The sequence below is a fragment of the Microcaecilia unicolor genome, chromosome 4 (genome assembly GCF_901765095.1).
Source record: "Microcaecilia unicolor chromosome 4, aMicUni1.1, whole genome shotgun sequence".
Lineage (NCBI taxonomy): Eukaryota > Metazoa > Chordata > Amphibia > Gymnophiona > Siphonopidae > Microcaecilia > Microcaecilia unicolor.
This window is the reverse complement of record NC_044034.1, coordinates 309,105,803-309,120,279: the sequence shown is the minus strand read 5'-3', so window position 1 is coordinate 309,120,279 and position 14,477 is coordinate 309,105,803. Positions and strand designations below refer to the sequence as shown.

The window sequence follows — 14,477 nt, the reverse complement described above, 5'->3', positions numbered from 1 at the left end:
GGCCGCGGGATCCGGGGTGGCGAAGACAAGCCGCCGCCGAGGCCGGCGCTGCCGCAGGCCGCTCCGAGGCCGGCGATCCGCGGCGCCGGCGTCGTCGTCTCCCTCGCGAGGGGCAGAACAGCGAGCCAGCCCCGCCTACTCGCGCCGGATTGGTGCGTGGATAAGGAGACTCCGCCCGCCGGGCACGCTGGCCAATCCAGACCTTCCCTTGCCTGCCTAGGCCGGGGGGATTGGCTCCAGCTGCTTCCAGGGGATGGACGGGCGGGGGATTTAAACCCCGAAGCAGGAAGAGTCCAGGGCTTCCGTTTCGTTCGTCAGAAGCCCACACCAGAGACTGCATCCTCTTCAGCTAGCGTCCTTGCTAGCCCACGCCAGAGACTGCATCCTCTTCAGCTAGCCGTCCTTGCTAGCCCACGCCAGAGACAGCATCCTCTTCAGCTAGCCGTCCTTGCTAGCCCACGCCAGAGACTGCATCCTCTTCAGCTAGCCGTCCTTGCTAGCCAACCCCAGAGACTGTCTCCTCTTCAGCTAGCCGTCCCTGCTAGCCCACGCCAGAGACTGTATCCTCGTCAGCTAGCCGTCCTTGCTAGCCAACACCAGAGACTGTGTTCCCTTCAGCTAGCCGTCCTTGCTAGCCAACTCCAGAGACTGTGTCCTCTTCGCTAGCTGTCCTTGCTAGCCGCCTCCAGGGACTGTGTCCTCTTCAGCTAGCCGTCCTTGCTAGCCACCTTCAGAGACTGTGTCCTCTTCAGCTAGCCGTCCTTGCTAGCCATCTCCAGAGGCTGTCCTCTTCAGCTAGCCGTCCTTGCTAGCCACCTTCAGAGACTGTGTCCTCTTCAGCTAGCCGTCCTTGCTAGCCATCTCCAGAGACTGTCCTCTTCAGCTAGCCGTCCTTGCTAGCCACCTTCAACGACTGTGTCCTCTTCAGCTAGCCGTCCTTGCTAGCCACCTTCAGAAACTGTGTCCTCTTCAGCTAGCCGTCCTTGCTAGCCCCCTTCAGAAACTGTGTCTTCTTCAGCTAGCCGCCCTTGCTAGCCGCCCTCTAGAGACTGAGTTGCTGACTCCCAGCCAGGCCGACCGTCACCCCGCGGTTCCAGCAGTCCTGCTGACCGCCTGCAGCTGAGGGCTCAACCCTCGGTGAACGGCGGTCGCCGCGGGTGAAGATTTGGGGTGCGCGGCGGTCCTCGGAGGTCTTCCCAGGCCTCCGGGAACCCAAGGGCTCACCAACAACCACCACAGGACAGTTTGAAGGAATATAGGCAGGAGGGGAGAGAGGTAGGGTGGGAAAGGGGAGGGGTGTGGTGTGAGTGGGTTATGATGATTGTTGCTATCAGTATGTCATGGAGAATATGTTCGGGATTTGAGGTTGTTGTATTGTTCAATTGTATTGAATATATAAAACTTTAAATAAAACTTCAAAAAATTAAATGTAATATGATGGATATTTTATACAGAAAATATGAAAAAGTTCTAGAACTTAATTATTCAATACACAATCATACCTCGACCAAGCTTCCATCCTCCTCGTGGACAGACATGGTGACCTCTACATTCTTTGGTGTCTTCTTCTTCCCCTTGTCAAACTCTCCTTGTATTAGAATAACGTAGATGTCATTGCGTACATCACCTGCAACCACAGAACTACCATGATTCGTTATTACATTTGAGATCTAAACCTTTATCTACTACGCCTCAGAAATAACAAAGAATCTAGTAATTTTTAAGAAATATCATAACTTCAATTGATCAAGGCTTGGGGGGGGGGAGGGGGGGGCGGGAGGAGATAACACAAGACAAAGCAGGATAACACATGAAGTGCACATACAAAAAATAAGGTCAGCCAAACAAGAAAGTGATGTATCTACATCACAACTAGGGCATTTTTTGAGGGGGTACTTGGGGTACCGAGTATCGGCACATTTTCCATTGTCTGCTAATATTGACCCATGGACCCCAAGTTTTAATGAAAAGAGCTCAGGCTCTACACACCAATTCTGCCTTGTCATAGATTCTGTGACATAGATTCTATTGTTGGATAGGTCCGTCAGTGATCACCCCACCCCTGAAGGGTGGCCTAGCATTTGAGTACCGGCACCTTTTTTGCTAGAAAAAAAACACACTGATCACAACACTCCATATCAGAGCACATTTATCCAGTTTCATTTTGTTCATATATTTACAACTGTTCAAATTTCAAGCATGTGCTAATTAAATGGCTTTTTCATGTCTTAGAGAGCCAGTATCCAAAGGTTTATACAGTAAACGGACTGAGTTTAAACCACACTGACCCTGTCAATCTCTAATAACCTGGAGCCATATGATAATCCTAGCTCTACTGGGAATCCACCTTCAGCCCACATAAACAGTTTAGCGGGACTGAAGCATAAACATGAAATTGGGTATGTTATTGACCTGAAAAATTAGATTTTATTCATTTTCATCAAAACAATAACATGCATTGCATTCTGTCACACCCTAAGGAATGTCCCAAACAAAAGAGGAACTGTGCAGCTTTGAAGGCCCAAGCAATAGCAAATATAAGCATGAAGGGCTCAGAGCCTCCTCCTCCCACGTTCCAAACCCATTTTACAGCATTTTCTTTAATGGGACTCCAGATGCCCAGAGTTCAAGATGAATCAACAGCAGAATGGCATAAAGCAGCATTGTGCACTCTGTGGCTCATTGGGAAGCCCTTCAATTATGGCTTTAATTTTCATGAACCAAAAGATGGGAGTATGAGGCTTTCAGGACAACAAGCAGAATGATAAATGAACCAGTCATTGTGTAACATCCAGACTTAAACAGGAGGTTTGATATCCAGTTCTAATATAGTACTTAGGCGATGTTTTTCCCAACCAAATTACAGCATGAAAAAATGGCACTCTCTCAGTTGAGCATCTTGGTATGCTGTTGCTAGTCTTGTCATTCATTATCAACCACTACCACCTTCCTATTCCAACCCTTTAATGACCAACCTTTTTATATGCTCTCTATAACTAGTTCTAGAAAATGAATGTTTCTTTTATTTTATGTAAATACAATAGGTTTAAGTTAAGGTCTAATGGCACAGATAAAATACATGTGTGTGCATGTATTATTTATTTGTTTAAAATTATATAAAATAAAGGGAAAAGAAATATTTCCCCAAATCCAGGTGACTCAAGTATCCTCATTAGCCAACCTCAGGGTTGCCCCTTTGGCCAACAGGAGTCACTACTACTGCTTAACATTTCTAGAGCGCTACTAGGGTTACACAGCGCTGTACAAATTAACAAAGAAGGACGGTCCCTGCTCAAAGGAGCTTACAATCTAAATGGTAGCTGTCTTCCCCCCCATCCTGGGATTGATTGTCTTACACTCAACCTCTGCTTGTCCTTCTAGACAGGAGGTTCAAACTCAAGTACCACTGGACATCCCACCCAAAAATTTGTTTTTAAATATCTATTTGCACGTGCAATCCAGGTGTAAGCACACCATTTCACAATTATATTCATCTAATTACTACCCTGATATTCAGCCGATGACGGCCAGCGTTTTTTTAAATGCTTACCATTGCTGGCTATATTAGCCCCCAATATTCAATGCAGGCCATATCTGGGCACCGGCACTGCATATTGGGGGATACATTTTGGCGAGCTGGGCACTGAAGCTTATGCAGGCCCAGCCAATATTCAGCCAGGGCCGCATAAGATAGTCATGTGGGTGCTGGCACTTAATTTTGGCCCATCACCTGAATAGCTATTTTTTGTTGCTAAAGGTACCGTGAGCTGCTGTAAGAAGTCACGGCAGCCATTTTGAAAGGCAGGAGCAAGGAGGCTGCGCTTCTCCTACCAACAAACCCAGCTGGATCACCAGGGAGACAGGTAGGCCCGGGTGGGTGGGTGGGGGGGGGACTTGCATAGCGGCTGGGGGGTAGGAGGGAGAGGGTTATTAGAGAGGCCAGGTGGGGCATCGGGAGGGTTTTAGCTACAGCCAATAGTTACGCAGATGCTGGTCCAATATTTTAGGACATATCCCTGGGCTCCTCTCCAATGCCGCCCCTCAGCACCACCCCAAACCACCCACTTTTTGGTTGGGTGGTCTGTAGGGATATTCAGGGTCTCCTGCCCACTTAAATCGCTTTGAAAATCATACGGGTTATTTTCTATAGGAATTATAATTTTTTCAGGCTATGTTATGGGTAACAATTTTTTTGTATCACAGCCTATCACCACTCAAGACAATATTTGAAATATTAATTACAATACCTATTTTTGTGTAGTAAAATAGGAGTCTTGAGAGAAGGATAATGGGCAACCGTGACTTCAAACACAAATTTTAAAAGGGGGACGTGTGATGTGTGAGTGTGGTTTATGGGGAAGGTTTATTTGTAGATCTGGAAGGTGTAGATGGAATGTGTGCAGGCATGTTTTATTTATTTATTTCTGCATTTGTACCACACATTTTTCCAACCTGGTGGTAAATCAGATAAACAAGTTTCTAGGTGTTTGATATTGACGCAAGCCTGGTTCAGTTGTGGTGTAATGGCCGAGATCTCCTTGGTTATATGGTTTTGTCGTAAAGAAATTTCCTAAATATGTGGGCTTTGAAATGTTGTCGGAGCGAGAGATAATTGTTCATGGATTTTAATTCTTTCGGTAGAGAGTTCCAAGTTTTGGTGCACACGTATGTGAAATTGGTTGTAAGTGTAGATTTATATTTTAGACTCGGCACTGGCACTTGGGACAGTGGAGAGTGAGGTAGGTTCTTGCGTTTTTGTTAGTGCTGCGTATCGGTAAATCTATAAGGCCAGCTATGTATTCTGGTGCGAGACCCAAGGTTATTTTATGGGCCATGGTGCATATCTTAAAGGATATGTGTGCATTGATGGGTAGCCAGTGTAACTGTTGTAGTAGAGGTTTTGCTCTATCAAATCAGATTTTTCCAAGTATGAGTCTTGCAACTGTGTTTTGCGCGTTTGCAGTCTTTTTAATGTTTGCTCCTTGCAGCCTGCGTATATTCCATTGCAGTGGCATAACAGTGGATTTCTGAGCCTATGAACTGTATTGTTTTGCTGAAGACGTGTTTTTCTCCTGCTTGTTTTGATGATATGTATTTCTCCTCATTGGCCAGCAGATGGCGATTGCTTTCCTTAAAGCTGTACCAGAAGTGACAGTTTGTTTTCTTTTACCTGTCTGTGACAGTGAGCAGTGTTGCCAGGTGGGCGGTTTTACCGCCCAATTGGGCGGTTTTCCGCAACCCGCCGCAGGAAATTTTTGCCCGCGGCGGGTCGCGGTTTTTTGGGCTTCTTTTTTTTTTTTTTCCGCGGTTTTTCGGGCGGTTTTTTCGGCCGCGGGGGGCGGGATTAGTGACATTTTGGGCGGGGTTAGTGACGTTTTGGGCGTGGCCGATGACGGGGGAGGCGGGGCCAGTGACGGCGGGGTTGATGACGGCGGGGGCGGGGGTGATGACGCGGGGGTGGGGGTGTCAGGGGCGGGGTTTGAGTTTGGGCGGGTTTTGGGCTGTTTTTACGCTGGATTGGGTGGGAAAAAAATTTTCCACCTGGCAACACTGACAGTGAGGTAATTTTGTCAGTCACAGGTTGGAAGTAGAGGGGGAAAGACCTCTCTGCTGAGACCCTGTGATCAGTTATATTCGGTAACTGGTGAGCAGCCATATTTCCTGTACTTTCCAGGCACTATTCAGGTAGTGATAAAATGTTAAGACAGGATATTTCAGTTACATGTTATTGTGAGCTGTTTTTCCCATCTGTTTTATAGTTCACTGTTCAATATTTTTATGAAAATCAACGTAATTGTTTGTTCTTGTCTGGACTGACTAAGAATCCTGGTGGTTTGTGTGTTGGGTCTGTGAGTGCTTTGTGGGAACTGTGGGACCACTGGAAGTGTGGCTTCCAGTAATCTAGAAATCACTGGGGATAATTTGAAAGCGGGAGACTTGACTAGAGGCGGTTGTAACCCAGTCGGTGGGAGTAGGGTGCTAGTGTACAACACAAGTGGTAGGTGCAGGTGGATCTGAGGTGTGCTGGACACAGACCCTCCAGATAGCCCCAGGCGGGTGACTAGCAGGCTTATTTTCGAAAGAGAAGGGCTCTCATCTTTCGACACAAATTTCAAGATGGGCGTCCTTCTCACAGGGTCGCCCAAATCAGCATAATCAAAAGCCGATTTTGGGCTTCCTCAACTGCTTTCCATCCCGGGGACGACCAAAGTTCATGGGGGCGTGTCGGAAGCGTAGCGAAGGCCGGACTTGGGCGTGCCTAACACATGGGCGTCCTCGACCGATAATGGAAAAAAGAAGGGCATCCCTGATAAAAAAAGGACCAGGTAAAGTCGTCCAAGTGTTCATCAGGGATGCCCTTCTTTTTTCCATTATCGGTCCAAGCCACAAAAATGTGCCCTAAATGACCAGATGACCACCGGAGGGAATCGGGGATGACCTCCCCTTACTCCCCCAGTGGTCACTAACCCCTCCCACCCTCAAAAAAATTGTAAAAATCTTTTTTCCAGCCTCTATGCTATCCTCAAATATCATACCCAGCTCCATGACAGCAGTATCCAGGTCCCTGGCGCAGTTTTAGTGGGAGCAGTGCACTTCAGGGAGGCAGACCCAGCCCCATCCCCCCCTACCTTTTACACTTGTGGTGGTAAATGTGAGCCCTTCAAAACCCACCAGAAACCCACTGTACCCACATGTAGGTGCCCCCCCTTCACCCGTAAGGGCTATGGTAGTGGTGAACAGTTGGGGGTAGTGGGTTTTTGGGGGGGGGGGGTTGGGGGCTCAGCACACAAGGTAAGGGAGCTATGCACCTGGGAGCAATTTCTGAAGTCCACTGAAGTGCCCCCTAGGGTGCCCGGTTGGTGTCTTGGCATATCAGGGGGACCAGTGCACTACGAATGCTGGCTCCTCCCACGACCAAATGGCTTGGATTTGGTCGTTTCTGAGATGGGCGTCCTCAGTTTCCATTATGTCTGAAAATCGGGGACGACCATCTCTAAAGACGACCATCTCTAAGGTCGACCTAAATTTCACGATTTGGGCGTCCCAGACCGTATTATCGAAACGAAAGATGGACGCCCATCTTGTTTCGATAATACGGATTTCCCCGCCCTTTCGCCGGGACGTCCTCAGGAAAACTTGGACGCCCCTTTCGATTATGCCCCTCCACGCGTTTTGTGACACCATTGTTTGGACAAGTGTGTGAAATAATCTCTGGAGAAATAGCTTTTTATCTGCTTGAGTTTCCACATGGTGTGGCACATTTTCTTTGTAGTGTTTGTTACCTGGTCATCGAAGGAAAACTTGCAGTATATGATTACTCCTAGGATTTTCAGTTTGTCTGCTATTGGGAGTGTTGTGCCCATAGTATTGATGTTTATGAATTGTTCACTATTGTGTGGTGATGTTAGTATTAGGCAATGTGTTTTTTCCCTGTTCAATTTTAATTTTAATGCTGATGCCCAGGTTTCCATGGTGTTTATGCAATCCAAGATCCTGGTTGTGATTTCAGACAAGTTCTTCTTGAAAGGGATGAATACTATCATATCATCGGCATATATGAAGGGGTTGAAGCCTTGTCTGGACAGCGATCTGGCTAGGGGTGTCATCAGTAGACTGAATAATATTGGGGAGAGCGGTGAGCCCTGGGGGACTCCACAGTCTGCTTTCCAAGGGGAAGAAGTTGTGGAATTCATCTTTACTACTACTACTACTACTACTTAACATTTCTAGAGCGCTACTAGGGTTACGCAGCGCTGTACAATTTAACAAAGAGAGACAGTCCCTGCTCAAAGAGCTTACAATCTAATAGACAAGTGAACGGTCGGTCCGATAGGGGCAGTCAAATTGGGGCAGTCTGGATTCACTGAACGGTAAGGGTTAGGTGCCGAACGCAGCATTGAAGAGGTGGGCTTTAAGCAAAGACTTGAAGACGGGCAGGGAGGGGGCTTGGCGTAAGAGCTCAGGAAGGTTGTTCCAAGCATAGGGTGAGGCGAGGCAGAATGAGCGGAGCCTGGAGCTGGCGGTGGTGGAGAAGGGTACTGAGAGGAGGGATTTATCCTGTGAACGGAGGTTACGGGCGGGAACGTAAGGGGAGATGAGGGTAGAAAGATAGTGAGGGGCAGCAGACTGAGTGCATTTGTAGGTAAGAAGGAGAAGCTTCAATTGAATGCGGTATCTGATTGGAAGCCAGTGAAGTGACTTGAGGAGAGGGGTGATATGAGTATATCGGTTCTGGCGGAATATGAGACATGCAGCAGAGTTCTGAACAGATTGAAGGGGGGGATAGATGGCTAAGTGGGAGGCCGGTGAGGAGTAAGTTGCAGTAGTCCAGGCGAGAGGTAATGAGAGCGTGGACGAGAGTTCGGGTGGTGTGTTCAGAGAGGAAAGGGTGAATTTTGCTGATGTTAAAGAGGAAGAAGCGACAGGTCTTGGCTATCTGCTGGATATGCGCAGAGAAGGAGAGAGAGGTGTCAAAGATGATTCAGAGGTTGCGGGCAGATGAGACGGGGAGGATGAGGGTGTTACTTTACTTGGTAAGACCTAGTAGTCAGGAATCCAATGAACCATTTGATCACCTTTCCTCCGATTCCGATTTTATCTAGTATTCTTTGCAAGATTTGTGATCAACCATGTCGAATGCGCTGGACACGTTGAACTGTACTTGGAGGATGTTTTTCCCAAGTGAGATTTCCTTTTTAAATTTCTCTAGTAATGAGATTAGAACCGTTTCTGTACTGTAGTGAGCTCTGAAGCCTGATTGGGCATCGTGTAATATAGAGAATTTATTTATGTAGTTTAGCTGGTTGGCCGCTATGACTTCCATTACTTTGTTAAGTAGAGGTATGGATGCCACTGGCCTGTAGGCGTCTGACGTTTTTCTTGGTATCCTTTCATTTCCAATTAAAAGGTGTAAGCAGTATGTTACCTTTTTCATTGGAAATCGTCCTTCCTGGAACACAAAGTTGAGGTGAGAGGTAAGTTGGCTGATGAATCAGTCAGGGGGTGTTTTCAAGATGTAGTTGGGGCATACATCAAGTATGCAGTAGGTGGTGGAGAATTTTCTTACTGCTTGTACGACTATATCTTTCGGGAGCTGTAAGAAGGCTGTCTATGTCCTGTCTACTGGTGATTCCTTTGGGGAGGGGGATAGTCCATTTAGTCTATGAAGGTTTCAAGGTTGGCATCATCTTGTGTTAAGCTCTACCTTTGGTTAAGGATCTTTTCTTCGAAGTGTCTAGCCATTTTGTTTATTGTTGGATGATCGTCATTCGTTATTGTCAGTGGTTTGGTATTGAATAAATTGTGTAAGAGCTTGTATAGTTTTTTTGTGTCTCTGTAGTCTGTGCCTATTGGTTTTTTATAATATTGCATTTTAGACTGTCTTATTTTGATCTTACTGTATATCTGTTTTGTGCTTCCCTCCATGCTGCTCTGTTAATTTCATTTTTGTTTTTCATCCAGGATAGTTCTTGTGTTCTGCAGGGTATTTTTAGTGTTTTCAGCTTCTAATCATACCAAAGAGCTGTTTTGTGCCTTTGTTCAAGTTTACTTTTCATGGGGGCTATTTCATCTAGTATGGTAGTGCTCCTTCTGTCCCACTCTGAAAGGAATTCTTCAGAATCTGTTGTTGGTGACCATTGATTGTTGTATATAGCTGTCCAAAATTTAGTTGGATCAACCTTACCCTGGGATTCGTATTGTTTTCTTGTTTGTGGTAGTTGGGGCCTGTGTTCTTTCCAATAGAGGGTCATGTTTATTTTAGAGTGGTCGGACCAAGGAGTCTCAATCCAGCTTAGGTTCTGTATTTTGAAGTCCATGTCTGGTGAAAATCTGTATGCAAGTAGGTCCACGGCATGGCCTTTGAGGTGGGTTGCAATCACTGATGGTCATTGGAAGTCCCACAGTTGGAGGAATTCATCACATTCTTTGGTGCTAACTTTGCTCTGTTCTTCTAAGTGTAGGTAAATGTGTCCTGTAACCATCATATTGGAATTAGCTACACATGTGTGTGAGATGAAGTCCATGAAGTTGGGTTGAGCTATTTTCCAATTTCCTGGGAGTCCATAAAATAGTATGCAGCATAGGTGGTTGTGTCACTTATTCTGATCGAGGCTATTTCTAGTTGTGGTGTTATAGATTCAAGCTGTGGCTTCCGCTTTTAGAAAGGATCTACATATCAGGGCAATGCCTCCGACTTTCTTCCCTTTTCTGGTCCAGTGCAGGATTTTATAGCCGGGAGGGCATAGGTCTAGGATTATTGGGTCTTCTTTATTGTGGATCCATGTTTCGTTGAGGAACACTAAACCGAGATCTTCTTCCAGTATCCAGTCTTTTATTTGTTTACTGCTGATCTAGCGTTGATGTAGCCCACTGGTATTGGTAGGTAATTGTCCTCTGTGAGTGTGGATTTGACGAGCTTCACTACTTAGTATGTAGTTGGGTTTTTGGATTGTTTAGTTGTTTTCCTGGTTTTCTGTTGTGGTTGATCCATTTTTGAGTGTTCTCTATTGTTTGGGTCTCTGTGATCTGACAGGATGGGAGGCGATGTTTCTCGATGAGGGATTCAGATTGCAAAGAATTGACATTTTGTTGCTTTCTTCTTGTGTTAGAGTTCCTGCGGTGTTTAATATTGTTAGGGTAGTTAGCCCTACTTGGAGTTTTGTGATGTGCATTTTGCCTTGTATGGTGAGTGAGAGGTGGATATTTTCTGGTCTCTATTAATTTAAAATGCAATTGTTATGATTTTACTTGTTGCTGTAGAAGTGGTGGGATAATTACTATTGTGTAGTTTCTTTGGGGTTTTTTTTTGGGGGGGGGTCCCCTTTTTCTTTCTTCTATACCTTACTTCAGTGTTGCTGTGTCACTGTGTGGGGACACGTGTGAGGTTCCAACATTTTGGATATGTATGTGAACTGATGAAGGTGTGTGTTTATCAGCAGGCCCAACTGGGGATCTGGGGGAAACAATAACTGGATTACTTATATCTTAACATTTAAATTAGGAAAATAGTAGTATCTATTCAAAGTTTTGTGTTTCTATTTCTCACCATTTCAAAGAACTTTCAAGTAAAACAAGCTTTTGAAAATATTTATAAAGATAGGAAATGTGCTTTTAAAAAAGGAAGGATTTTGAACTTTTAGACATACAATTAAAAACCAGGCTATCTGTGGGGCAATATTCAAAACTCGTCAGCGTTTCAAGCTACACCTGAATGTTACGTGCCAGCTGAAATTTGGATATCAGTGCTGAATAAGACAGGTACAAATCAAGGTAAGGTATACACAAAAAAATGGCACATGTGAGTTTCTCTTGTTGGGCAGACTGGGTGGACCGTGCAGGTCTTTTTCTGCCATCATCTACTATGTTACTGTCAAGTTACTATGTTACTATGAATATCAGGGTATACCGGCGATCACAGATGTTTTCTAGATAACAGCAATATTCAGTACCGGTATCCACATAACGTAGGACAGCCTTTTTACTGTCATAAATTATCTGGTTATTTATCCAGATATTGGCACTGTCTATCTCTTGATAAGTTCTGGCTTCACCCCCCCCCCCCCCCCCCCCACCAAGATCACCCCAGCATTATTCTGATAGCAGTCAATAGTGAGTAATACCTCTGAAAATCTGTATATGGCTCCAGTCAGAAGGTAGAAGGTGCTGTCCTTCTAAATATTGGGCTCTTGGTGTCTTACTTATAACCTTCCTCTTTTAGAAGTGTTCATTTCATTATAATGATATGTTTATAGTTTTTGGTGCTATTATATTTTCTTGTAGATTATACTACACAATGGTGTCTGCAGTGGTACAGTGAAGGCCTCTCTCTGTGCTAAATGGGTACATACCAGGTAGTATGATCTCTGGGAATCCCATTTTTCGAGCTACTGCTGTTGATCTATCTACAAGATGAGAAAAATCCTTCTGAACCTGTGTCAGGTCTCCAGGTAACAGCTTCAGGGAGACCCACAGACCTAGGGAAGAGGTTCAAAGGTGAGCATTAAGTTTCAGGGACATAAGCCCAATGCACTATAGACAGCAATAAATTAAGACATACAAGTAAGGTGGGAAGAAGCAAGGTAAGAGGTCTAGAACAGGAGCGCAATAAAATAAATCAGGGCTCTTATTGAGGGGGTACTTGGGGGTACTGAGTACCGGCACCTTTTCCATTTTCTGCTAAAATTGACCCATGATCCCCAAGTTTTAATGAAAGAGCTCAGGCTTGACACACCAATTTTGCCTTGTCATACATTCTGTAACTGGTTACAGGGGGCCTGGCTATTGTGGGGTGGGCCCCTCTGTGATTACCCCACCCCTGAAGGGTGGCCTGGCTAGAAAATATGCACTGAAATAAATACAACCCAAAAGTCAGAACAAAACCTGGTTTGTATGATTGAGGTCTCCCAAAGACAAGCCAGACCTTGGCCACCGGGTCTTTGAAGGCCCTGCTCCCATTTAATTATATCTAAGAGGTCAAGAATGTCTTTATGGAGGCAAAATAACTTTCCACAAATTTAACAGAATGGGATGAAATTTCATGTGTGGAAAACCAATGAAAAGACACATTCCGCACGATAATTGAAACCATTTAACCAGCCAGGAACGGCTCCTGGCCGGTTAAATGGCACTTAATCGGCTATCTGGCAATATTCAGTGGGAGATCACTGGTTATCTCCCACTGAATATTGCCAGTTAGTGCTTAGGTGGTTATACTGCACTACATAACTAGCTATCTGCTAATATTCACTGTGCTGCCGGCTAAGTTTGGCAGCCAAATTAGGCTGCCAAAATAGCAGGCCTATCTTTGGCCAGTTTCAACTTAACTAGCTAGCGTTGAATATTGATTTGGTCGGTTAAGTTGAAACCAGCCAAAAATAAACCAGATAGTCAATGGTGGTCACTGGAAACAGCTTGGCATTGAATATCCGGGCTTAGAACTGACTGCGGGAGGCACCCGCAGTTTGAATATCAAGCCCATAGTGTACAAAAATGTGCTAGAATATTTTTAAAACAAATAGGAAATATTTTTCACTCAATGAATAGTTAAGCTCTGGAACTCATTTTCAGGATGTATCTGGATTTAAAAAACGTTTGGACAAGTTCCTGGAGAAAAAGACCACAGTCTGCTATTGAGATAGACATGGGGGAAACCGCTGATTTCCCTGGGATTGGTAGCATGGAATGTTGCTACAATTTGGGTGTCTGTCAGGTACTTGTGTCCTGGATTGGCCACTGTTGGAAGCAGGATACTGGGCTGGATGGACCACTGGTCTGACCCAGTATGACTATTCTTATGTTCTCTTTTCAAACTATATAAACATCCCCACATCTATACCCATCCCCCCAAACTACACCCAACTATCCACACCCCCCAAAGCTACCCTCTCACAATCATCCCCATTCCCCAAAATACCTCAACTACCCTATCACTCCCAACTTCTCCTACCCTTGGAATCTACCCCCACAAATACCCCATCACCTCCAATTACTTCACCCCCTACCACTATTCCATTCCTTCAAATATTCCCCTTTCCAAAACTACCTTCCAACTATTACCCAAAATTTAAGCCGACTACCCCATCAACCCAACCCCAAAACCACCCTCACAACTACTCCATCAGTCTCAACTACTAACTGCTAAAACTAGCCTATATTACCTTATCATGTCAACCATCTCCACCCCCAAACTACATACCACAACTACCCCTCCCCCTCCCAAATATCCTCGACAACTGCCCCCTTACTCACAACTACCCCTACTGCCAAACTGCTCCCCACTACTATCATATCACCCCAACTACCCTCAAAACTACCCCACAAAATAACACCAACTATCCCCACTCCCCAAAACTACCAGCCTAACGCACCCTACTACCCAACTACACCCACTCCCCCCAATACTCCTCCTACCCACCAACTGCCCTTCTATGGTCTCCTTTAAAATAAACACACATAACAGCTATACACACACACAATGGGGAGGAGTTGGAAAGAATTCCATGAGACATGTCCTGCATGCCTTTTCTACTTGTATTTCTTTATCCATTTCAGCAAGGCAAGATAAGCATTCCCAGGTCTGAAAGCCTGAAATGTATACCTTGCCCCTTATGATTCACTTCCTTGGCTGCAATCACTTTATTGAAGACAGCAGTGAGTGGCTCATTCTCTCCAATCACGCGAGAGGCCATCAAGGGAGACATGATCAGCTGCCTTTGCCGGATGTAGGTTTCCATGGCAATCCTGTAAGACAGAAAATTGAGACGAGCCAAGCACTTGCGTGATGCTTGCCACAGATCCTTCAAACTCTAATAGGCCAAAGTTAGATATGGTAGATGGCCTGCATTCCTTCTTTACAGCACATAGAAACATAAAAGATGTCAGCAGATAAGAACGAAGTCAACCAAATGTAAAAAAGCAACATAGAATAGAACTCAATTGGATTTGGCTCACACCTTTTTCAGTTGTAGCTCAAGGCA

At 45.3% G+C, this 14,477-nt stretch overlaps 1 protein-coding gene across 2 annotated transcripts in view; it reads right to left on the bottom strand.

Annotated features, from left to right (window-relative positions):
* DOCK5 (dedicator of cytokinesis 5) overlaps window positions 1–14,477 on the bottom strand; it is a 291,277-nt gene that overhangs the window by 133,554 nt on the left and 143,246 nt on the right. For both annotated transcript variants that reach the window (XM_030201825.1, XM_030201826.1), the window contains exons 12-14: window positions 14,099–14,241; window positions 11,850–11,975; window positions 1,503–1,627 (exon numbers count right to left, since the gene is read on the bottom strand). In XM_030201825.1, the coding sequence (XP_030057685.1) occupies window positions 1,503–1,627; window positions 11,850–11,975; window positions 14,099–14,241 (394 nt within the window). The remainder of the gene's footprint in view (window positions 1–1,502; window positions 1,628–11,849; window positions 11,976–14,098; window positions 14,242–14,477) is intronic.